Source organism: Setaria italica, chromosome IX (genome assembly GCF_000263155.2).
Source record: "Setaria italica strain Yugu1 chromosome IX, Setaria_italica_v2.0, whole genome shotgun sequence".
In the NCBI taxonomy this organism is placed as follows: Eukaryota; Viridiplantae; Streptophyta; class Magnoliopsida; order Poales; family Poaceae; genus Setaria; species Setaria italica.
Genome location: NC_028458.1, coordinates 821,272 through 845,855, shown reverse-complemented (window position 1 = coordinate 845,855; position 24,584 = coordinate 821,272). Strand labels below are relative to the sequence as shown.

At 44.3% G+C, this 24,584-nt stretch overlaps 3 protein-coding genes and 1 pseudogene across 4 annotated transcripts in view; 2 read left to right on the top strand and 2 right to left on the bottom strand.

The window, feature by feature from the left end:
• Window positions 1–1,931: 1,931 nt before the first annotated feature.
• LOC101767967 (U1 snRNP-associated protein usp106) lies at window positions 1,932–3,180 on the bottom strand. Its single transcript, XM_012842542.1, has 3 exons — window positions 2,883–3,180; window positions 2,638–2,690; window positions 1,932–2,554 (listed from the first exon to the last, which is right to left on the bottom strand). Exons 1-3 carry the CDS (start codon window positions 3,027–3,029, stop codon window positions 2,491–2,493), a joined length of 264 nt encoding a protein of 87 aa, XP_012697996.1. The 5' UTR covers window positions 3,030–3,180; the 3' UTR covers window positions 1,932–2,490.
• Window positions 3,181–9,744: 6,564 nt separating this feature from the next.
• On the top strand, window positions 9,745–16,213 carry LOC101767170 (protein KTI12 homolog). 2 transcript variants are annotated; one of them, XM_012848753.2, is made up of 9 exons: window positions 9,746–10,257; window positions 10,561–10,687; window positions 10,806–10,909; window positions 11,881–11,937; window positions 12,389–12,474; window positions 12,696–12,781; window positions 15,372–15,418; window positions 15,490–15,576; window positions 15,826–16,213. In XM_012848753.2, exons 3-9 carry the CDS (start codon window positions 10,808–10,810, stop codon window positions 15,988–15,990), a joined length of 630 nt encoding a protein of 209 aa, XP_012704207.1. In that variant the 5' UTR covers window positions 9,746–10,257; window positions 10,561–10,687; window positions 10,806–10,807; the 3' UTR covers window positions 15,991–16,213. The 2 variants fall into 2 exon arrangements, with proteins under 2 accessions (XP_012704206.1, XP_012704207.1); XM_012848752.2 differs by having other exon boundaries at window positions 9,745–10,687.
• Window positions 16,214–17,553: 1,340 nt separating this feature from the next.
• LOC105915094 lies at window positions 17,554–20,600 on the top strand (annotated as a pseudogene).
• A 1,335-nt stretch (window positions 20,601–21,935) lies between these two features.
• Window positions 21,936–24,584, bottom strand: part of LOC101759477 (sister chromatid cohesion protein DCC1) — a 5,459-nt gene continuing 2,810 nt past the window's right edge. The window contains 4 exon segments of the mRNA XM_014805853.2: window positions 21,936–22,341; window positions 22,422–23,330; window positions 24,423–24,490; window positions 24,492–24,581. Coding sequence (XP_014661339.2) covers window positions 22,239–22,341; window positions 22,422–23,330; window positions 24,423–24,490; window positions 24,492–24,581 — 1,170 coding nt within the window. The 3' untranslated portion in view covers window positions 21,936–22,238.

The following is a 24,584-nucleotide window of genomic DNA, read 5'->3' as shown; positions in this document are numbered from 1 at the left end:
AGATGGTAGAAAGAAAAAAAATGGCATATTTGAGGATAAGAGTAGACCATGATTTGACAATGTGTTGCTACAGTAAACATTTGCTAATGATGGATTAATTAGGCTTAATAGATTCGTCTCGTCGTTTAGCCTCCACTTATGTAATGAGTTTTGTAAATAGTCTACATTTAATACTCCTAATTAGTGTCTAAACATTCGATGTGACATGTGCTAAAAATAAGCAAAGCAACCGAACGCCCCCTTAGTTAGGTTGGCCTGATGTTTATAACTAAAAATAAATAGATCACCTGCATGTCAGTTTTTACTCGCCAGGAGATACGCTTGGAGTTCATACGTATTTTGCCTCTACTAGTTGCATTGCAGCCAGTTATTTTGTGTGCTTCATGACCAAACTCCAATTGATGAGCTTAATTGTTGCAGCCAGCCAACGGTTTTCGCAGCCTCTCTATTTTCTCTGTCGCTACGTAGGTCTGAACATCGTCGTGTAAGGTTGTGTTTGAATTCTTGAGCTAAAGTTTAGCTCTTATCACATCGAATGTTCGGATGCTAATTAGGAGGACTGAACATGAGCTAATTATAAAACTAATTGCATAAGCTTTGGACTAATTTGTGAGACGAATCTATTAAGCCTAATTAATCCATCGTTAGCAAATGGTTACTGTAGCACCACATTGTCAAATCATAAGTTAATCAGGTTTAATAGATTCATCTCACGAATTAGCTTCCATCTGTGCAATTAGTTCTGTAATTAGTTTATGTTTAATACTTCTAATTAGTATGAAACATACCAAGTTTTCGTTGCAAACCCCGAGATATTATTACTATGAAGGAAAACCAACGATCAAAAAGTCTGGTTCAGGGCAAATTGCCAAAGCATTTGACGGTAGGAGGTTTAGCCCACGGAAACAACGCGTGACAACGTCGCCGTCCATTTGACCACAGATGAGGCTGGGACTAGTTGGGACGTGCTAGTGAGGTTTGAGGCGTGCGAATAGTTTTTTTTTTTTTTGAACGAAACGATCGAATAGTTTATACTCACCTTCGTTAGACGAGCGAATAGTTGGGACGGGCTAATAAATAATAGGCTGAGCTGACTAGTTGGGACGGGGTATTAGCTGTGACAAGTTGGGACGGGCTATTACCGGTGACTAGTTGGGACGGGCGATTACCGGTGACTAGTTGGGACGGTCTAAAAAGTACTCGCTACTCCGTAGCAGCTATCACGAAGAAGCTACCGAATGTCACATACATTGTCACCTGCGTTAACGAGTACACGACTCGCCGCAAAGATGGCCAAAGATGGGGTTAGCCCACGGAAACAACACGCGAAGCTACCGAATGCACTCGTTTTCGTTGGGGAAAACCGAAAACGAGTGCAGCAGACATAATCCGCCGCCTATATATTTTCGAACGACCAGTTCTTCCCTTCTTCGACTTATCACAGATGGAGTTCACGACTCTAATGATCAAGATCGCGTGCTTGATCCCGGAGGCCTGCCGCAACGCGGGCAAGCTGCCGGCCGCACTCATCACGAGCGGAATCGTTCAAGCTGCAGCGGCGCTCGCGCTCGTCGTCTTCAGGTCGCCGGCAGGTATTTTCAGTCATGGAAAGGCGCCCTTCTACCTGTACTACGGCATTCTGGTCGCCGTAATTATCTTGGATTCGTTGAGGCGTCAGTTGGCTTCTACGTCTCAAGCGACCTGACCCGGCGAGGCGCTATCGGGATGACGATTCTTTGGATCTCAATTTTACCCATTGTTCTTGTGGCTGGGCTTGGAGGATTTGTCATCTTGAAATAACAATAGCTAGTTGCAGTATTGCAGACGCTGTTGTGTTTTCACGTACTTTTAATGTATACTACCCTATTCGGGGCGTGAGGTTTATGCTTTATGCATTTGTACTTTTTTTTAAAAAGCTTATGCATTTGTACTTTTAATGTATACTACCCTGTTCGGGGCGTGAGGTTTATACTTTATGCATTTGTACTGTACATCCTCACTGCGGTGCCTCTCTGGCCAAGTAAAAGGATAGTTACAGCTTATAGCCAACGAGTGGGCTTGGGCTGCAACCGAACGGCTGGGTGTCGGTACAGCTGCAGCCGCCGCCGCTGAAAAATCTTAAGCGAGCAGGACAGCGGCCCAAAAGGCCCACGCGTTCGGCTGCAGGCAACGGCCAGCGCTCCACCCCCTACGCCCCCTGCTCTCGTCGACCCCCACCGCACGCCGCCGTCCCCAAAGCAGCCTCTCGCCGCCGTTGTTCCGTCGACGCGCATCGCCTCCTTCGTCTTCCCTTCGCCGACTGAACCCTAGCCGCCGCGCGACCCCACGGCCGTCGACCCACCTACCCGCCGTGCTGCCGTCGATCCCCCACAACAGCTCCGCCCCCGCCCCAATCGGCGACGCGCATCCGTTTCTCGGCCGCCACGCCGCACCTCCTTCCGTCTTCCCTTCCCCGACCGACCGAAAGCTCGCCCCGCCGTTCAGATCCGCTCACTCAGCGCTGCCCGGACAGTTCCCCACGTCGCCGAAGTCGGAGAAGCCGCGGGACCTCCACCTCAGGAAAGCAAGCATACACAGTAATTTGCACGCTAGAATCGTGAAGAAAATTCACACATAACAAGGTAAAATGAAGGATACTCTTTCCGCAGCTGAAGCGAGGGAATCTTGGAGCAAGGTCCAAGATCCATTTTCTGCAATCACCACAAAAAAAAAGCGGGGTTACAAATATCAGCAGCATAAAACGAAATTACTTGATGTTTTTTTTTCCCTGAAAGCTCATTCCATCTAACATTATCAGCATTCCGTTCATCCATGAATTCCGAAAAAAAACTAACCACGCAAAATAGCAGGAAAACAGCACCGAACAGGGGAGAGGAGCACACCGTGAGCTGGAAGAGGTCGTGCGGGCATAGGCCCGCGAGGAAGAGGCGGCAGACGTCGCGGTCGTAGTAGTTCCGGTTGACCTCCTCCACGTCGCCGTTGCGATTGGCGCCCATGAGGACGTCCAGCTGCTTCCGCATGGCGTCCATGGCGGGAGGCAACCCCCTTAGCCCTACCCCCGGCGAGGGGAGGGCTCCGCGGGAGAGGGGAGGAGGCGGGGTTTTTTAGGGTTTCTACTCGACGCGCCGGCGAGCTGTCCGGAGCGAGCAGAGGAAGAAGAAGAGATGCGGTCGGGAGGATCGTGGGTCGCGGGCTCTTCTTTTGTTTGGACGGGGCTCGTCCCACGGGCTCGTTCTTTGGGTTGGGCCCCAAATTTGTGATGACTTGGGCCGCATTTTATTATATTTTCCCATTTTCATTCTTTTTTAACTAAAAAACTCAAATGTCCATTTCATGCGAGCTGCAAAGTGTGATCCTGTATATTGGAAAAACGAAAAATCAAAATCGGGGGAAATTTAATAATCGTTAACACGAGAGCCTCTAGATTTGGAATTCCTTTTACACTGTTGCAAGAAAAAAGCATTGAAAGAATGGAATAAAGAAAGGAGGCAGAGAGTAAGTAAGAATTGAAATTGAGGAAGTAAGAATTGGGACAAACCTTCAGTTATAGCGACGTGTAGCTTCAATGAATATAGGATTTGGGATTAGGGTTAGGGGTTGGAGATTTTTGGGTTAAGGGTTAGGAATTTCTTGTGGCGGAGCAAAAGGAGATTTGCGGGTGCTTGGCTAAAGGGAAGCCAAGGAGGTCACCGACCCGGTGGTGGTGGTGGAGGCGGCGGTGGGCGGGATGATGAGATGGCGGGGTGCCACTAGATACGGTGGAAACGTCCCACAAAAGGGAGGGAGAGGAGGGTCTGGGTGAGCGGTGGTACTTGTTGCGGTGATGGTGGCACCACTAGATCCAGCCGGGAGGCGGTGGCGATGGACCTTTGGACAGAGCCATCAGTGTCGTGGATGATAGATAGACCGGCGCAAGTGAGAACCGAGAGGAGGAGGGAGATGAGAAGTTGGGCAACATGGAGAAGATGGATAAAAGATTTGAGGCTGGGAGGATGAATTTGGATGGGTATATGATACATCGAGCACGGCTACGCGTGTACCACTAGCACTAGGGAAAAACCTCCCTCGAGTATTGCCATGAATGAAGTTTGTTCAACCTGCATGACCAAGAAAAAGTCCCCAAAGGCCACCTAACTAAGGCTATTCCTAGTGGTAGTTTCATAGGAGTTTCATGCACATGAAGTGTAGTGCCACATCAGCTAATTTGATGGCATGACAAGAAATTTAAGAGGAGAGAGAGAAACTCTTCTAGCACGAAAAGCAACCCTGAATGTGTCATGAAATTAAATGTTACGTGGTGCCTATAAAATAACAACATGAAATTGTGCATTGGAGGGGTATTTTCAAACACAATTTTATCTTCTTGTTGATGATGTGGCTGTCTTGAAAGCATCAAAATGAAATCCACAAATGGAATTAGCCTAAGGGCACGCTGGTGGCGCCAATAATTCTGAAAATGGCACGTGCGAGGGGTTTTTTTTTTACCCCATGATTCAATCCCATCTTGGTCAGGTGCATGTGTTCTCTCGTGTATTATATTGAGACTTTGAGAGGCATCTTAGTTGCCTTTGCTAACAAAATAAACTTGTGATGTGGATGTGGATGGACTTATTGTTAGCAATTAGTAGGCTCGTCACGGCTCTCACAATTGCTCCAGAAAAAGATGACTTAAGGTACACGCTGGATGGGCGGATGCCGATAAAGTTGGAACTTTTTTTATTACATGGCGTGCATAAAACCACTCGACTATTGCGAAGGGTTGAGTCATGAGTGTAGAGAAATGGTGTCGCATTTTTCACTGGAAAAACGAGAAATGGTGTCACATTTCGGAGAATAGTATTTTTTTGCAAACAAGGCTTGGTATTTTTTTCCACGAAATGCAAAATTATGACGTGTAGGGTTATGCAAACAAGACAATGCTGACGTGCAGGGCTCGATGTTCCTCCAGGCTTCGAGGAATACAGGGAAGACTGTCAATTGAAGGAAATGCATTTGGCCACTCGGCTACCCTTGACACCAACGGTTACCAAATCACCTAAGGGCAAGTACATTGATGTCGTCTAATAGGCGGTCTCATGCATTGACACATAATCTTGAGACGACTCAACAGACAATCCATACAATGGGCTGTCTTATAAGTTGTCTGATGGAGCTATATAATTTCTTAATTTGTGCATATGAAAAAGAGATATTACGAGTTGCATGGCAACAATAACTCGTACAATGATTGTTGAGTTACCTCGTAGTCCTACAATTTAGTTTATGGTGTGTTTGTTTCGCAAAACAACGACCTCTTTCTCTCTCCTCCACATCATCAAAAATCTTACGTGGCACTGCATGAGACGACCTATGTGATCGTTGACGTGTAGCAATGTACTTGCTCTAACAAAAGTGGAAGGGTGGGTTCGAAAAAGAATGGAGATCGGTTGGCTTGGAGCAAGTACATTGCTACACATCTGTAGTCTCATGTAGAATTTTTGCTGATGTGGAGGAGAGAGGGTGAGGAGAGAGAGAAATGTTGTTGATACTCTAAATAGACCATGTCTTAGCATTCTAAGATAATGATTTGTCTTCAGTAGACTTAATTGTTGATTTTCACGTTTCTTACCGCAGGCCAAGACTCTAGCTTTTACCGAAGATGCACTTGATGATTCTTCTACAAAGACACGGAAAAGTGGTACAAAGAAAATGTTATCCCTATCAACAACCTGTTTTATTGCTTGTCACTTGGTTATTACGCACAAAATTATAACTATATTGCAGGTCTAGCCAATCCGCTCACAAAAAGTTGCTAAGAAACTATTCAGGAAGCTAGAGATGACAATGGTGACAGTGACGGCGGTGCAGGTGCTGTTGGTCAGCCCAGGTAGTTCCCTGCACCATTTTACTTGCTTCTACTTTTGCCTCTACTTTGAGTATCTTTAGCTTTGTGCTTAGATGTACATAAGAAGCAATTATCCTTTGTACTCATAATGGGACATTAGCATCTTATATTGCATCGGTTTGTAGAGTGGATTGCTCTTCAACTTTTGGAAGTAGTCAATTGAAAACTGATGTCTGAGAAAGTGAGAATGAAAAAAACACACCATATCAAATGTTAGAACCACCACATACTATCTTGTCTAGGAATGTAAGTCTCATGTTTGTATTATCTAGCAGGTAGACCTGTAGTAGATATTCACTAACCTGCTAACCTAAGGGCCTGTTTGGCTCACTGCTGTTAAAGTTTAACACCCGTCACATCGGATGTTTGAATGCTAATTAGGAGTATTAAACATAGGTTAATTACAAAACTAATTGCACAGATGGAGTGTAATTCGCGAGATGAATCTATTAAGCCTAATTAGTCCATGATTTGACAATGTGGTGCTACAGTAACCATTTGCTAATGATGGATTAATTAGGCTTAATAGATTCGTCTCGCAAATTAGCATAGGGTTGTACAATTAGTTTTATAATTAGCTCATATTTAGTTCTCCTAATTAGCATCCGAACATTCGATATGACACTGTTAAAGTTTAACACCTCGTATCCAAACACCCCCTAAGTTTCCATATTGGTATGTGCATTAGCTAGATATTCCATACATGAAGTTATATTATACTTGTTAAAGAAATTCACGAGGCTACTGCATCTTTTTTATCCGGCCTGGACCTGTTTGGGTTTTTAGTCCAAAGTTAAGTTACCGTCACATCGAATGTTTAGATACTATTAAATATATGTTAATTATAAAACTAATTGCACAGATGGAGGCTAATTCGCGAAACGAATCTATTAAGCCTCATTGGTCCATGATTTGACAATGTGATACTACAATAAATGTGTGCTAATTATGGATTAATTAGGCTTAATAGATTCATCTCACGAATTAGCCTCCATCTATGCAATTAATTTTATAATTAGTCTATATTTAATATTTTAAATTAGCATCTAAATATTCGATGGGATAGGGATTAAACTTTAATCCATGAAAACAAACAGGTTTTTGAGCAGGTGAAATTCAAATTTGCAAAAAAGGATCACCGGCCCAGCCTAATATTGTCCATTTGAGAGTGCACGTCTGCCTCTATTCAGAATTTACTCCTTCTGCAAGGATCATCTATCCGGCTCGGATAAAACCGGCACGATCCTCATGATCCAGCGATTCCGTGCCCTGGACAGAGAATAGGAGAGGGGCTCTGAACTCGAGTTGGCGTTTTTTTTGCCGTTGCGCCGTCAGGAGCCCGACACCTGACTGACTTGGATATGGTCCCGTCCGGTTTCCTCGCCATAGCCGTCTTGCTACGGCCGAACGTCGTCGTGTCTAGGCATAGGCAAGTTTCACATTAAAATGTCCAAAATATCACGTCGCCGTCCATCTGGCCTCCTTTTCACCACAGATGATGTTGACGTGCGCGCGGACCGCGGAGGCAGCAACAGGCGCGCTAGTTCCCCGGCGAACACATCTCCTCACACTGGCGGCTGCCATACGCGGGCCCACAACCCGCCGCCTATATATTGCGGAGCGAACTGACTGAGGGGTGTTTCATACGAGATGTCAAAGGGTCATGTAACATCGGACGCTAATTAGAAGAATTAAATATGAGCTAATTATAAAATTAATTGCACAGATGGAGTCTAATTCGCGAGACGAATCTATTATGACTAATTAATCCATCATTGGCAAATGGTTACTGTAACACCACATTGTCAAATCATGGATTAATTAGGCTTAATAGATTCGTCTCACGAATTAGACTCCATTTGTGCAATTAGTTTTGTAATTAGACTATATTTAATACTCCTAATTAGTATCCAAACATATGATGTGGCAGGTGCTAAAGTTTAGCACGGGGTATCCAAACACCCCGCTTCTTTCGTTTCTTCGATACACTAGCGATATAGTATCAGAGATGGAGTTCGTGGCTGTGCTGATCAAGATCGTGTGCTTGATCTCGGAGGCCTGCTCACGACGTGGGCAAGCTGCCGACGGTGCCGATCACGACGGACTGACATCGTTCAAGCTGCGACAGCGCTCACGCTCGTCATCTTCATGTCGCCGGGAGGTATTTTCAGTCGTGGAAAAGCGCTCTTCTACCTGTACTACGGCATTCTCATCGCCGTAATCATCTTTGGATTCGTTGAAGCGTCTACGTCTCCTGACCCGGCGAGGCATCATCGGGATGACGATCCTCTAGATCTCAATTTTGCCCATTGTTCTTGTGGCTGGACTTGGAGGCTTTGTCATCTTTAAATAGTAGCTGGTTGCAGTATTGCACACACGGTTGTATTTTCACGCACTTTTATTGATGTATACTACCCTATTCTAGGTGTGAGGTTTAGGTTTTATGCATTTGTGCTGTACATCCTCGCTGCAGTGCTTATCTGGTCAAGTAAGAGCAACTCCAGCAGACTTTTAAACAGCCCCCTACTCTAAGTTTAGAGGGCTAAGTAAAAAAAATACACTCCAGCAGACCCTCTACTTGACTCTTATTTTGGAGAGGCTTCCAAATTTCCTCCTCCACCCTCCATTCTTAGGATTTTTCTAGGAGCTCTCTATCTATAGGGTTATTACTGGAGTTGGAGATATTTTTGCGGCTCTTAAAATATTAGGGAGAACATCATTTGATCTTTTGCGACTTTGGTTCAAAAGCTATCGTTGGAGTTGCTCTGTAAGAATAGTTACAGCTTATACCCAACGAGTGCGCTTGGGCTGCAACCGAACGGCTGAAAAATCTTAAGCGAGCAGGCCCGCCCAAAAAGCCCACGCGTTCGGCTGCAGGCAACGGCCAGCGCTCCACCCCCTACGCCCCCTGCTCTCGTCGACCCCCACCGCACGCCGCCGTCCCCAAAGCAGCCTCTCGCCGCCGTTGTTCCGTCGACGCGCATCGCCTCCTTCGTCTTCCCTTCGCCGACTGAACCCTAGCCGCCGCGCGACCCCACGGCCGTCGACCCACCTACCCGCCGTGCTGCCGTCGATCCCCCACAACAGCTCCGCCCCCGCCCCAATCGGCGACGCGCATCCGTTTCTCGGCCGCCACGCCGCACCTCCTTCCGTCTTCCCTTCCCCGACCGACCGAAAGCTCGCCTGCGTTAACGAGTACACGACTCGCCGCAAAGATGGCCAAAGATGGGGTTAGCCCACGGAAACAACACGCGAAGCTACCGAATGCACTCGTTTTCGTTGGGGAAAACCGAAAACGAGTGCAGCAGACATAATCCGCCGCCTATATATTTTCGAACGACCAGTTCTTCCCTTCTTCGACTTATCACAGATGGAGTTCACGACTCTAATGATCAAGATCGCGTGCTTGATCCCGGAGGCCTGCCGCAACGCGGGCAAGCTGCCGGCCGCACTCATCACGAGCGGAATCGTTCAAGCTGCAGCGGCGCTCGCGCTCGTCGTCTTCAGGTCGCCGGCAGGTATTTTCAGTCATGGAAAGGCGCCCTTCTACCTGTACTACGGCATTCTCGTCGCCGTAATTATCTTTGGATTCGTTGAGGCGTCAGTTGGCTTCTACGTCTCAGGCGACCTGACCCGGCGAGGCGCTATCGGGATGACGATTCTTTGGATCTCAATTTTACCCATTGTTCTTGTGGCTGGGCTTGGAGGATTTGTCATCTTGAAATAACAATAGCTAGTTGCAGTATTGCAGACGCTGTTGTGTTTTCACGTACTTTTAATGTATACTACCCTATTCGGGGCGTGAGGTTTATGCTTTATGCATTTGTACTTTTTTTTAAAAAGCTTATGCATTTGTACTTTTAATGTATACTACCCTGTTCGGGGCGTGAGGTTTATACTTTATGCATTTGTACTGTACATCCTCACTGCGGTGCCTCTCTGGCCAAGTAAAAGGATAGTTACAGCTTATAGCCAACGAGTGGGCTTGGGCTGCAACCGAACGGCTGGGTGTCGGTACAGCTGCAGCCGCCGCCGCTGAAAAATCTTAAGCGAGCAGGACAGCGGCCCAAAAAGCCCACGCGTTCGGCTGCAGGCAACGGCCAGCGCTCCACCCCCTACGCCCCCTGCTCTCGTCGACCCCCACCGCACGCCGCCGTCCCCAAAGCAGCCTCTCGCCGCCGTTGTTCCGTCGACGCGCATCGCCTCCTTCGTCTTCCCTTCGCCGACTGAACCCTAGCCGCCGCGCGACCCCACGGCCGTCGACCCACCTACCCGCCGTGCTGCCGTCGATCCCCCACAACAGCTCCGCCCCCGCCCCAATCGGCGACGCGCATCCGTTTCTCGGCCGCCGCGCTGCACCTCCTTCGTCATATGTGAGTTGGTATATGTGTTTCCGGGTTCAGGGGCCGGCGGTGCAGGGGCAGTCCGGCTTCATTGAACCGGGACTGTGCATGCCGTCACCCCAAATCTTCTTTCAGGACTACCTTGAGCTCCATCCGCAGCATGGCTGTTTCAATATAACTTGTTTTAGAGTCAGATCGAAGTGAATCATCTGTCTGTTCACTTCGGTGTTTATTTATTTTTATGTGGATTGTTTATGTATGGCTGAAATTCCACCCCCCCCCTCTCTCAAAGTTTCTACATCTTCCATGGCACTCGTTGTGATGTGTGGGCAGCCACGCAGCGGCAAATCAGCAGCTGCTGCTTGCCTTGCTGCTGCGCTGCGCTCCTCCTCAACCGACCTTACTGTCCGTATCATTGACGAGTCATCGCTCCATCTTGGACGCAATGATAGCTACAAAGGTATTGACTATTATGTGTCCTAATTGTGCACTTGTATTGATGCTACTGTTCACTAATATTTTTTGTCCCTTTGATGAGCTTGTTTCTTTCTGATCATATTTGTTTGTTCCCTTCTTAGATATGGTTGTCGAGAAAAACTTGAGAGGAGTTCTTAGATCAGAAGTTGACAGGTCCGTGTCACGTGACAGCATAATTATTGTCGACTCTTTGAACAATATTAAGGTGAGGGCAGTATCAAATTCTTCATCCTATTTTCGCAAATCTGTAGTGAGTAATCAGTTGTCAATTAATAATACAGTTATACAGTCTTCGTCTTATCTGTCAGAGTGTCAGTCTGTCTTATAGTTCACTTTTACTACTCATCACTGTGACAATCATGGTTGCCGAAGACATGTTGATAGTTTCCCTGACCAGCGATCTGGTAATCAACTGGTTTATGGAGGTTACTGGATGGTTACCAGTTTAATCCTGCTCATATATTTTTTGAAACTTTCGGCTGTCTTCTACTTGTAAAAGGAAATTATTTAGCCAGTTTAGTACAGCATAACAATAGAAAGGAAAAGCTTTAAATTGCACACTTTCATCAGGATTGTTTTCTCTTGGTACCTGTTGGAATTTTCAGCATGGTAGCCACTGGTTATTGCCCGGATTTGGACCCTTTTATCTTTATATCTGTAATATAAACTTTGAATTTGCTTTCTATCATTATGGTATGCTCACAATTTCTGCCATAAATAATAGAACTATAGATCAATATTAAAGTTCTGTCAGCATAAGCTGATTTTTTTTCTATTATGATTTTTTTCTATAGATTAATATTATTTTTTTTCTAAGAAGTCTCATAACTATACAGCATTCATCTCCTATGAATGTCACATGAACAAGTGTGATAATCTAGTTGCAAATGTTGCTACATGCTAATTCTATTGACTGACATTCATTGAAATCGGTGATGTGACACTCAGTTGCAAGTGTAATGGTCTGTAGGATGACTTCCTTTGTTATTGCTACATCCAAACTATTCTACTTGTGATGTAAAATAGATTCTGCAATTTGTCTCATGTCATTTTATAGTTGTGATGCCTTCAAATGCATTATGGTCTTGCAATAATTATTGTGTATAGGTATGTAAGTATTATGTATAGGTATGTAGCTTAGGTATAGACAATTGACTTTCACCTGATAATATGCAGGGGTACCAATATGAGCTGTGGTGTCTTGCGCGTGCATCTGGAGTAAGATATTGTGTGGTAGCCACTTGCTCTCTTGTTTATTTACTTATTATTATTTTTCATATTAGAATATTGGTTGTGCTAGCATAATACAAACAAGCTGGAGTTGTAGATGACACTGTGTTCCAATGGATTTAGTTAATAGAAGAGTCGAATAACAGTATTGCTTGCATGATGAGCTATGTTTTCAGACTAGCCTTGAATGTTGTTATTTATCGGTGCATCACCTAAGTTATATTATAAGACAGCCTCATGGCCCTCACCTGACTCACCTAAATAAAGTTACAAAGAGGATTTCATTTAATTCAACACATAGGACAAGTTGGAATGCATGACTATGTTCTGTACGATATTTTTGTCCAAGAGCACCTATGGGAAAGCTTGGAAACTTTATTGCGCTTTGTACAGTTCAGTAATAAATGATACATTAGAAAGTGATTTCCTTTATACTTTCTCTTTTATTTTTCAGCTTTTTTGTGATACAGAAGTGGACCATTGTAGGGAATGGAACAGCAACCGCCAGGAGAAAGAAGAACGAGCATATGATAGTAATATGTAAGTCAGATTTAATCCTTGTGGAACTGGTTGACCTCAAACTAGTAACTTGTCACATAAATACATAATCTTGACATTCTTGTTTTAAACTGACTCATATTTCATAGGTTATAAAATCTTTAGTTACTATATTGGATTTCTGGGGGTGAATAGCACAAGTACTGCTATGTTTTCAATCAGTTACAGTTGCCCTCTCATTCTCATTTCTTCAATGATGACAGATTTGAAGATCTTGTGAGGAGATTTGAGAAGCCAGATAGGCGTAATCGTTGGGATTCCCCTCTTTTTGAATTGTTTCCATCTAGAGGTAACTGGCTCTCTTCCTTTTTATTAAAGAAAAAGAAATCAACTTCTACTCTTGATCTTGTACTAGTTATCCTCATTGTCTGTTGTTCATAACTCAAAAATTCTTCTCTTGTTGCATATGCTTTCAAATGTATAGCCGTTTCACTGCCCTGTTTTTGTCTTAACCATGCAAATGTTTGCTCCCTGGATTACTATGTCTTTATTGTTCCTATTGTCATGTGCACAATTTTGTAAAGTTCATTCAGAGCATCACAAGTTCCACTACCACAAGTAGCGATGGAAGACACTAGTGCCATACAGACTAGTAGATAGCAATGCCATACTAAATGTTCTTTTTGTAGTTATTTTAAATATACTGTTTGAACTCAGCATCGTTACTGGTTGTTATCGAGAATAATATTTACAGTCAGGTGCATTGTGGATGGAAACATAGACTAGCAGCTCACAAAACTATTAGTTTCCTGCAATGTTTTAAGCAGCAGGCTATAGGATTTAGCAGCAGGGTTCTCAAACTGTTATAGCACCTCTATAGCCCGCTATTTCTACCAGGTAAAATTGCACAAACAACCCAATAAGCCACTTCAAGTTTGACATTGCCCCCCATAAATCATTTTGTTGCAAATACCCACCCAGTGTGTGCAAACTTAACTGATTCAACATGTTTTCAAGATAGCGAGCTGCCAATGTGGTCTTTACCGAAATTAGATACTTCTAGGAGTATAATCTCGACAATTTTTTTTGGAGATTACACAAAAGAATTGCTAATGAGAGACTAAACTGTCACACCGAGTTTCACTCTGTACAAAAAATTTCAATACAAAATGGTAAATGAACCTAATGCAAGCACTTGGGCAAGTTTGACTATGCTACCTCGGCCTGTAGTTGCTCTCTCAGCAAAAACAGGTTGATTCGATAAATTTGAGCACACTGGGTGGTACTATATTAGTTCTGGCTTTGAAAACTCTATGGCATCCATTACAGGCTAAATAAATCAAAAAGAAAAAACTGCGCAGCTCCATTTTTTTTTCCGAACGACGCAGGAGAGCTGCGTGTCATTTCATTAAGAGAGAAAAGAGCATACAACGAGTCCGGTTAAGGATCAAAACCCGAGTACAAAAACACACACCCACACACTCATGAAGAACCAACCCAGCCTAGGCAGGCGGGGACAACAACCTAACAAGGAATTCCTGAAGATTGGCTGCCCCATCCATACCCCAAAGGCTACATTCATCAGTTACTGTCTGGAGCAGTACATGCATGGCTTTGAATTCTCGAAAACACATGATATGTACGGCTCCATTTGGTAGAGGTGGATTATAATTACTTTGTCAACTGCTTTTAAAATTTGGTGTTTCCTTCTGCAGCAGCTTAAAAATATTTGCACACAGGACAATGCACAACCGCATATTGCCTCAATTTTGTTTATATTGTGGTTGGCACATAATTCAATTTGGTTAATCTGTTTCCTCTACTGTTTTTAATAGATGAAATAGTGGAAACAGCTCCTGTTATTGCCGAGGCGGTGTCATATTTGACAAAGAAAGTGGATTAAAAAACTAGAGATGTAAAAGTTCTCCAACCTACAATAGCCACTCAGACTGTAAGTATAAATTATGGTCGTAAGAATGAAATTGAAATTAATATCAAGATTACTGAAGCTGCATGATGTTGTAAATTTCAATCTCAACTCTGATAATTCAGTGTGGTATTGTAACATTTGGAATCCTAATTCAAAATGTTTGTGAATGCTTGTATTCTATGTGCATCAGGTGTCATCCTTAGAGCCATATGCCAAACTTTTAATAACTAAATACGGATATTTGGTCAGTGGTTGTAGTCATGGACTCATGGGTCCTTGGCGAGTCTCCTTGTAATTAATTTTGCCCCAATAGGGGTTGCATCAGTCTTCTTTGACTCCTTTTACTTAATGTAATGATGCGCAACTCTCCTGCGCGTTCCCCCCAAAAAGTGAATATGGTTATATTGAACATCAACATCATTAGCGCACATTCAGTTACTTCTTATATCTTGCCTGTTCGGTGGTTGTTGGAATCATAGAATATGTGAATGGTCATGTTGTATACTTTGGTTTCCTGTAACAAGCATAAACCCTAAGCCTAGAGAAGGTGTGACAGCAACCTGCTGCACAAAATGGTGTGCATTGTGTACAAGTGACAATTTTCAACATTTTCTATTGTCGTCTACTACTGGATTGAACATGCCTGACTAACTTCCCTATTACACAGTATGATAATGTGATTGGACGAATATTTCTAGTTTGTTCAGTGGTATCGATATCAGGACTAGTTCAGCCCAAGATATATATCATAGTTATTGAAGTTGGCCGTATGAAAATGGAATAATCTAAGAAACTGGCAGCTTCTCTTCCATCGTGTGAATTAACTTAGGATATCAAGTGCTTTCCATATTTCCTTTCCTGCGTGTGACAGAAGGCAGTTTTAAATGGACATATGCTGTTAATTTTGTTCCTGGATCTTGGCAGTTACATTTTCGTAATTGCATTTTCCTGGATCTTGGCAGTTACTTAGGATATCAGATTGCATTTTCATAATGGCTTGATATTTCAGGTGCGAACAACATTAATTCCCTGTATGAGATGGACAAAGCAACACAGGTAATAGCAGTTGTCTTGGTTGGTAGCTGGTCTTCAATCTACACGCTTTGATAACGTGCTGTGCTTGGCAGGAGGTGGTGAATGCAGTTGTTGAAGCACAATCCTGTGGTCTTGAGCTTGCCATGAACAAGATTTCTATTGGACCAAACTTGCCAACTATATCCTTTTATTATCATGCGAGTTTATACAAATGCCATCTCAGTGAGTTAAAACATCCATAGGTTGTTTTTGATATTTAACTTTGCTATCCAGTCGGCACATGGTATCAATGTAGAATTAGCTCCACAACTTCATATATTAGCTTTAAGGATTTGCCTCTCCTGCATTTATACATGCAAATAAGTGGGGAAAACTTCAGCCATGCTTGGTTGTTACTGTTTGAATTGAGATCCTTAACTAATTGTTACATCAATCTTCAAAGATCTGTTGGCCTGCCTGAGCTCCGAAGCCTGCGACGAACTTTCATCAAGCTGGCTGGGCAGTACAGCCTGAGTGGCTCACCACCGCCGACTGATGCTGATAGCGCAAAGAGGATGTTTGTCGACTACTTAAACAGCGAAGTTGGTGCTTGAAGATTTTTCCTCTCAAGCACAACATGTGGAACTACTGAAGGAGAAGCAACAACATACAGAACAATATATAGATAGTGTTTGGTTGGCTCAAATGTAATATAATCTGATTACTGAAGGTAACGAATCCCATTAAATATGTTTGATTGTGATGGTCTGTAATCAATTGATACTGTAATCGAATCCCTTACCTAAATAATATCAAATAATATCTATACAAGCATGCTACTACTCCTTCCCTATCGTAATCAGATACAACACCTACACCGCAATCTGATTACGTTATTAGAGTGCAACCAAACAAAGAGAGTGATCACCCATTCTGTCGCCAAATACACTGTGATCTGATTCCCTTTACGTTTACATTACCTTAGCCCGAATCAAACAATGTACTCTCTTAGAGGCGCTATAGAGATTTTCGGTATAGTATTCAGAAATGCTGGCATAATTACCGTGAAACTCTTGTAACGTGTGTAACACAAAATTCTAGAGAAACCAAACATTGAAAAATCCACTTTGTTTAAATTCGTATTCTTACTACTGAATCGGTAGCTTTGTGCGACATCTGCTCACAATCTGATTTTTTTTAATGATCAAAAGCGAATAAAATCTGCAGTTGGACAAAGCGGGCAGCTAGAGCATGCTTTTAGTCATCCAATAAATATGAGGATTTTTATTTTTTTCGGGTATCAGAGCAACTCTAAGAGTGTCCCAACAAATTCTTTTCCAAAATTATTTACCGGAGGTTCTACTAAAAATTTTGGTAGCCATACTTCGAAACTGGCCACCACACCAACAGGCGCCGCGCGCGGCCTGCAGCTACGTGCGGCACTGCGGGCGGTGAGCTCCGGGAGGCGAGTGCGCCGCGGCAACGCGCTGGCTCTATGGGGTATGGGCGCGGCTTTGGCAGCATTGCGGTACTGGACTACTTGGCAGACAGCGAGCGCGTGGCGCACTGCAGGAGTGCAGGGGAGATGTTGCCGAAGGCAGAAGCTCTGCCATGGATGGTATTGTTTTCATGGAGCTCGATCGATTATCCCCTTTCCTCTGATTTTTCCTCCAATCTCAATAGCTGTTGCGCTAAATCTAGCAGGCTAGCAGGTAGCAGCCATGCACGGCAGCAGTTCATCTCCATTCCCCTGCTACCTTTTGTTTCCATCGAGAAAACAAGCAAGAAGCATTTTCCCGCTTCAACTTTGTGTTCATCTCTCTCTCTCTCTCTCTCTCTCTCTCTCTCTCTCTCTCTCTCTCTCTCTCTCTCTCTCTCTCTCTCTCTCTGAATCTTCAACTTTGTGTTCAGCGACGAGCTCCGCGTAGCGAGACCCCGTGAGCGGCAGCGGTGAGTTCGCGCAGCGGCTGCACCGAGGCCGTGCGAGGGGGCGAGCTCCTTGCCGGCGGCGAGGTCATGGCGTCGTGGCTAGGCCGGAGGGCAAGGCCGTGGCGGCGCGAGGACGGGAGGTTGGGGACGCGGGGACGTGGTATCAATGTAGAATCAGGAGGCTATCCAGTCGGCACTTGAAATCTACCATGGTATCAATGTAGAATCAGGAGGACTGATACCCCGATTCACTTGGAAACCTCTCAGCGTTGACCTTTCTTAGTATTGCCACCAATAACATTGAAAGAAGCATCCCACCACTTTCCCGTCTTGGTTAGGAAACCTCACTTCACTACAGATGGTAGATTTGCAGCATAATGGTCTGGTGGGTCAAATCTCAGAATCAGTAGGAAATCTAGAGTTGCTTACAATCCTTTCTCTCTCTGAGAACAATCTTTCAGGTTCTATGCCCCATACACTTTGGAAAGCTCCATGCACTCACTGGACTTTATCATCAAATAGGAGGCTCTTTGCCACCTTGGCTGTTCAATCTCTCTTCTCTTCAAGTTCTAAACATACAACAAAACAACTTTACTGGGGGTTTTCCATCTAATACTGGCAACAAGCTTTCGAAACTAACAAAATTTCTTGTATCAGATAATCGATTTCATGGCGTGCTCCCATCATCCCTGTGCAATGCTTCCATGCTTCAAATGATTCAAACAGTAAAGAACTTCCTACACGGAACCATTCCCCAATGTTTGGGAGCTCAAAAAAAGAACCTGTCTGTAGCGAGGATTGTAGGAAATCAGTTTGAAGCAACAAATGACTAGTCTAACTAACTGTAGCAATATGCTGGAGTTGGGTCTTTCTTACAACAAACTCCAAGGCGTGCTACCAAATTCAATTGGTAATCTCTCAACAAGTTCGGAATATTTGGCCATAGGAAACAACAATTTAACCGGAGTAATACCAGAAGGAATAGGGAACCTAATCAATTTGAATTACCTCAGCATGGGTAATAATATATTTTTAAAGGCGCTATACCATTATCGTTTGGCAATCTCAAAGAAGTTGGACCGATTATATTTATTAAACAATGCTTTGTCAGGATTCATCCCACTAACTCTTGGCAATCTAACCAAACTTACTCGACTTAGACTTAGTACTAACATGATTAGTGGAGTTATTCCTTCTAGTCTCAGCAACTGTCCTTTAGAAGCGATTGATCTTTCTCAAAACAATCTTTCTGGTTCGTTACCTAGAGAACTACTTTCCATGTCAACATTATCGGCTATGATGGATCTTTCACACAATTCCTTATCTGGAACTTTGCCAGAACTGGGAAATCTAAAAAAATCTGGGCGATCTAGATTTCTCTAATAATATGATTTCTGGTGAGATTCCAGCCTCCATCGGTGAATGTCGAAGCCTGGAATATCTCAATACATCTGGAAACCTCCTTCAAGGATCAATTCCACTGTTACTTGGAAATCTAAGAGGCCTCCTGGTGCTTGATCTTTCCTACAATAATTTATCTGGGACAATCCCTGAAATCCTTAGCAGCCTGCCAGGGCTTTCCTCATTGAAACTATCATTCAACAAATTCCAAGGTGCAGTTCCACAAGATGGGGTATTTCTCAATGCAACTGCGACTTATTCGCTGGAAATGATGGCCTTTGTGGTGGTAACCCTCAACTGAAATTGCCACCCTGCTCTAACCACTCCAGGAAGAAGCCATTGCAAAAACTTGCTATGATAGTTGCCATATGCAGTGGTTGTGTTTTTGTTGCATTAGTATTTGCACTGTCTTCATTATACAGAAAGAATAACAAAATAAAAGCAAACCCACAGAGCTCAGTCATTGGTGAACAACACATGAGGGTATCTTATGCTGAATTGGCCCACGCAACTAATGGTTTTTCATCTGAGAACCTCATTGGGGCTGGGAGCTTTAGTTCAGTCTACAAAGGTAGAATGAGAGGAAATGAACAGCATGCATTCTTCGCTGTCATGGTTATAAACCTCATGCAACGTGGAGCATCTCAAAGTTTTATCGCAGAATGCAAGACTTTAAGATTTGCTCGATCGACACCGAAACCTTGTGAAGATATTGACGGTGTGCTCAAGTACTGATTTTCAGGGTCATGACTTCAAGGCCATTGTGTATGAGTTTCTTCCTAATGGAAATTTAGACCAACGACTGCACCAATATATTACAGGAGGATGGTGAACAAAAGGCACTAGATCTGATTGAAAGGCTACACATTGCAATTGATGTGGCATCCTCACTTGATTATCTTCACCAACATAAGCCGACTCCAATTATTCATTGTGATCTTAAGCCAAGCAATGTTCTCCTGGATACTGACATGGTCGCCCATGCTGGTGATTTTGGGCTTGCAAGGTTTTTGTATCAAGACATGGAGAAATCAAGTGGTTGGGCATCAATGAAAGGATCAATTGGTTATGCAGCTTCAGTTGTGGTTCCATTTGCTACAGCTCTCTGTTCTCTTCTAATAAAAGTTTGCAGTGCTAGGTTTTATGTAAGTTAAAGCTTTGTTAGCATTTCTCTCGCTTAAATAAGTACAAGTTCAATGAAAGTCAGTTTTCTAGAGTAGACCAGGAAATAGCTGAAACTTGTAAATTCCTAATAAGGGAAAAATAAATAAGCTATTTCACACTTATTTGCAAATAAATATAACAAAGAATTTTATAGTTGCAGACATGAATACTACTGCAAGAAATATGTTATTACATACCCAAATTCTTGGAAAGGTCGCTTTCTTACAAAATAAGACCTCTTGGAATTTGGTTGGTTTCAGAGTATGGATTGGGCAAGGAGGTCTCCACCCAGGGTGACGTCTACAGCTACGGCATACTGTTACTGGAGATGTTCACTGGAAAAAGGCCAACAGATAATGACTTTGGGGAAGCCATTGGGCTTCGAAGTTATGTTCAAATGTCACTACCAGATAGCACGGCTATTATCATAGACCATCAGCTTCTAACAGAGATGGAAGGTGGTGAAGCCAGCAACTTCAACTCAAGCATCATTAGTGAAATGATAATGGCCTGCATCACTTCAGTTCTAGTTGGGATTAGGTGTTCAGAGGAGACACCGATGGACTGCCCGCCAATCGGAGATGCTTTGAGAGAATTGCAAGCCATTAGAGACAAGCTTCACATGATTGAAGTACAGTGTTCTTGCGTGATCCACATGATGATTGAAGTACAGCTGTATAATAAGAAATTGAGAGCATATACAGAGCGATGCATATATCCATATGATTGAAATAATGTTGTTGAATAAATTAATACTAGCTTTTAATAGACGTGTACATGCAATAATCTGTATGGCTGTCGACCAGTAAAACGCATTGCTAAGACCATGCAACTTTCTACGACTCGCCGTCGTCTATGATCAGGTTGGACGGCCGCCGGCGGTGCCAGCAACATTGACAGCGACGGCAGCGAGGACCATGAAAACGGCGGTACGGAACAGCCCGCGGAGCAACCCCCGGCAGCAGCTGCCACCACCCACCGCTCCGCCATCGTCCTCCTCGTCGCTGCCGTCGTCGTCATTGGCCTCCCCTTCCGTGCTCACGGCCGGCGCCGGCGCCGGACCCTTCATCATCATTTCCTCCTGGTTCTTCTGATGCTCGCCGTTGGCCACCGCCGGCTGCTTCTTCTTCTGCTTCCTGTTGCTCGCCTTCTTGTCCTTGCGACCGTGCTTTGGAGCGTCGCCGCCGACCCCGCTGCTCTCCCCGCTGGACGCGGGCTGCTGCTTGATCTTGGCCTCCCCGTCGTCAAGTTTCCTGCCGCTGGCCATGGCCACCGCCTCCTCGCTGTCGCCGGTGTCATCGTTGGCGAGGAGAGCCCACATGTTGTCGCTCGCCTTGATGCCTCCCACCATGTCGCCGGTCGTCGACGATCCACGTACCATATTTGGTTTGTTCCCCGATGGTGGAGGCACGGCGCCTTTTATAGGGCCGGGGCCCGGGACGCGGCCGTTGGATCGCGTCGCCGAGTCCGCCTCGGAGCGCGCTCGATCTCCACGTCGGATCGGATCCGTTTCAGGAGTGTAGGATGATCGAGACGGGTTCGTCCACGAACTCGTACAAATTAATGCTCACTTAATCACATCAATGCTCGTACAAATTATTTTCTAATCTTGCATCTTTTTATAATGACCTTATTTCTCACTTAATCACAACTGCTAACCCATTGTTACCATCTTTATCCACATTTACATATTATTAAGATTAGTGAATGAGGTAGTAGTATACGCAGGTTGAAAATTGTAAACATCACCTGGAGGCTCATATCTGTAGCGCTACAATGGGAAAATTGTAGTTGTTGAAAAATATTCTCCACATAAGGCACAATGATCTATGGTTTTCAGTGAACACGCATACTTTTACAGTATAAGTTGTGTTTCAGTAAGTGCATCCGGTTGTTCCCTGGCTGGCCAAGACGGCGCGGCAACCCAGGATTTTCTAGTACAACCCAAATCCTGAATCTATTATAATTCCATACTAAATAAAGGATTTCTTGATGTTACTTAAATTTTGAAGTTCCAAAAATCCACAAGACGCCGGAGCTTTTATGTGTTTGCCAAAAAGAAAAAAGATCCACAAGACAACAGCCAGCCAAGTAGCTGCATGCATTTCAGCTTTTGTTTACCAAAGGTTACAGCAGAAGGCGCAGAGTTCTTTCAGATGATAGGCTCTTCAGATATTGGATCACTGATAGAAACTAATATCTGACTTAGATGAGCCAATTGCTCGTACTGCAACCGGGACAATCAGATCTGTATTTAACAGGAGATTGGGTGTCATTGACAATATCTAACATGTTTGAATTCAGTAACACCACTAACACCAACAAGGATGTGTCTGGAGCAAAGCATGGCTTTAGAAGGCTCGACTGATTATCTTGCAGTAAAAATTGGTTCAGCTTCAGAGCTTGGTTGGGTTCTTCTGGTATACTTGATGAGCAATCCTTCTGAAGAGACACCGGGTACGCGCAAGTCCCTGGACATGAGAGACATACGTAGTTACATGCCAATTCACTACAGAATCTCTACCAAAGAAAGGTTGATTGCAAAGCATACCTGATGTAAGGCTCCAGATCTTTCCATTCCCACTTTGGTCGCTCGCGGAAAAGTGCTGCAAATCTCTCAGCAGGTGTCAGTGGCAGATCAGCAACACTGAACGCATGCACCCAGGTCTCAGCCCCACGTTTTTCACACAGCACCTCCCCTTCTAGCATCTGAAGATCTGCACACATTTCTGAAGGAATGCTTTTCTCCCATTTGTCCATAAAGTTGGCAAACTTCATCTTTCCAGCACCAAGCACTCTCCGAGCAAATTGTAAGCATACACGCTTCTCATCGAGGCTCCAAAAACTTCCGGCTTCCTGCTCAACCTTTGTGCCAAATCTTTTGAGGCAATGGGTTACAATCTTACGCACAAAACCATCAGATTCCATGACAGATAGCACATCATTCTCCTGCATTGCATTTAACGGCCAGTCGTGCAACACGGAGTTGTGCAGGATCATGTCAAGAATTGTGTTCACAGAATTGGCATCGACTGTCCTCCAGAATCCATCAATCTCAACAGCCGAGAGGGTATCCAGCCCCTCTAACAGCTCACCATCACTGGCCTGGATAAGCTTGCAGAGGTCTTGCCATGTGTACAGCCCCTTCTTATGCTGGAAGCCAACTCCAAGATCCTCATCAAGTACGTAGGGCCTCTCACGGAGAAGGCTCCTCAGTTTGTCAAGTCGTGGAGCAGTTCGAACCAATTCAATGCTCCCAGGTGCTACTTTAATGGTAGCAGCCACTGCATCAGCTGCATTAGCATTGCCATTGGTATTATCAGGTCTTAAACATGGAGCAGATGGTTTCCCAGGTGGTATAAGGAACATAGAATTGGATGTGCCAACAAACTTCATGGAATATGTTGCAGAAGGTGTGCAGAGGACAGCTTCTTCATCAGGACGCCCCCGTATAGTCACCCTATATCAAGAGAAATGTCAACGTTTCTTAGAGATGGATATGTTAAAATGTTGAGAAGGAAACAGATGCACCACAGTCCACACTTTCATAAAATGGAATACTGTAAGGCATTATACGTCTCTAATGCCACGTGCTGGAAATGCAAGGAGCAATCTTACTATATTCACATGATACCTGTGGCAGAGATTTTAGCTATTTACCCGGGTTCAGCTTTGGCTTAGGAACAATCAGCATAGCTAAGCTGCATTATCCAGCTCAAAATGGAACAAAAATGGATGAAAAACGGGCTGAACTTTACATTACTCGAGGACAAACTCACGAGTGATACCAAGGTTAATTACACTGAAATGCAAATTCGCTCACAAGTAACCAACATAGATGTCCATATCTAGGGACTAGGGATTAACAGCCTATGCTTTTCAACCAATATGGCATGGAAGTATGGAGTCATGGTGGATTGGTGGGCCATTTTGACACGGTTAACTTTTTTTTCTTGAAAGAACAGGCGGGGCAGCGCCCCTACTGGTTAATATATTAATAAACGGAAAGGTAAGGGTACAACAGAAATTCAAGACAAAAAGAGAAAATAAACTAACTAAAGAAGGGAGGAGAGAAAAACAAGAGGCGATTACAGGGCATTAAGCCAGGATTCCATAGCAGGGACAAGGCTAGGTTTAGCTCTTAGGAGAACAAGGGAGAATTCAAAAATGAATTTCCTTTTGCAAGCATTCACCGAGGGATCAATATCATGGAAGATCCAGTCATTTCTTGTTGTCCAAATGCTCCATGTCATGAGTATGATGATTTCCATAAGACAACGGTTAACTTTGCATCAGGCAGGAATAATAGTTTGTACAAACTAGTCAGCGCGCATGTGAATGGTGCAAACTGGGAAATTTCTGGCCTACAAACCAAGCATAAAAAACAAGCTTCTGCTGGAGATCGATTCTAGATCTTGTAAGTAATAATGGCATGCTAATAAAACGTAAATCGAGAATGACCCCTAAAGTTGAAAGAATGGCGCTGCTCGATCTTGATCTGTTGAGGGAAAACAGCCTAAGGTGCTTGGCTGGGCGGAGGGCTTGGGCTTACCGGCCTTGTAGAAGGTCAGGGAGGAGGTCGTCGGCGGCCTCGACGAGGACGATATCGTCGTGGGGGCCCGAACGCCTGGTGGTAGCATAGCGACACCGAGGGGCCGGCGGCGGCAAGGCCCAGCACCGCGTCGGCCCCCCCGCCGCCGCCGCCGCCCCACTC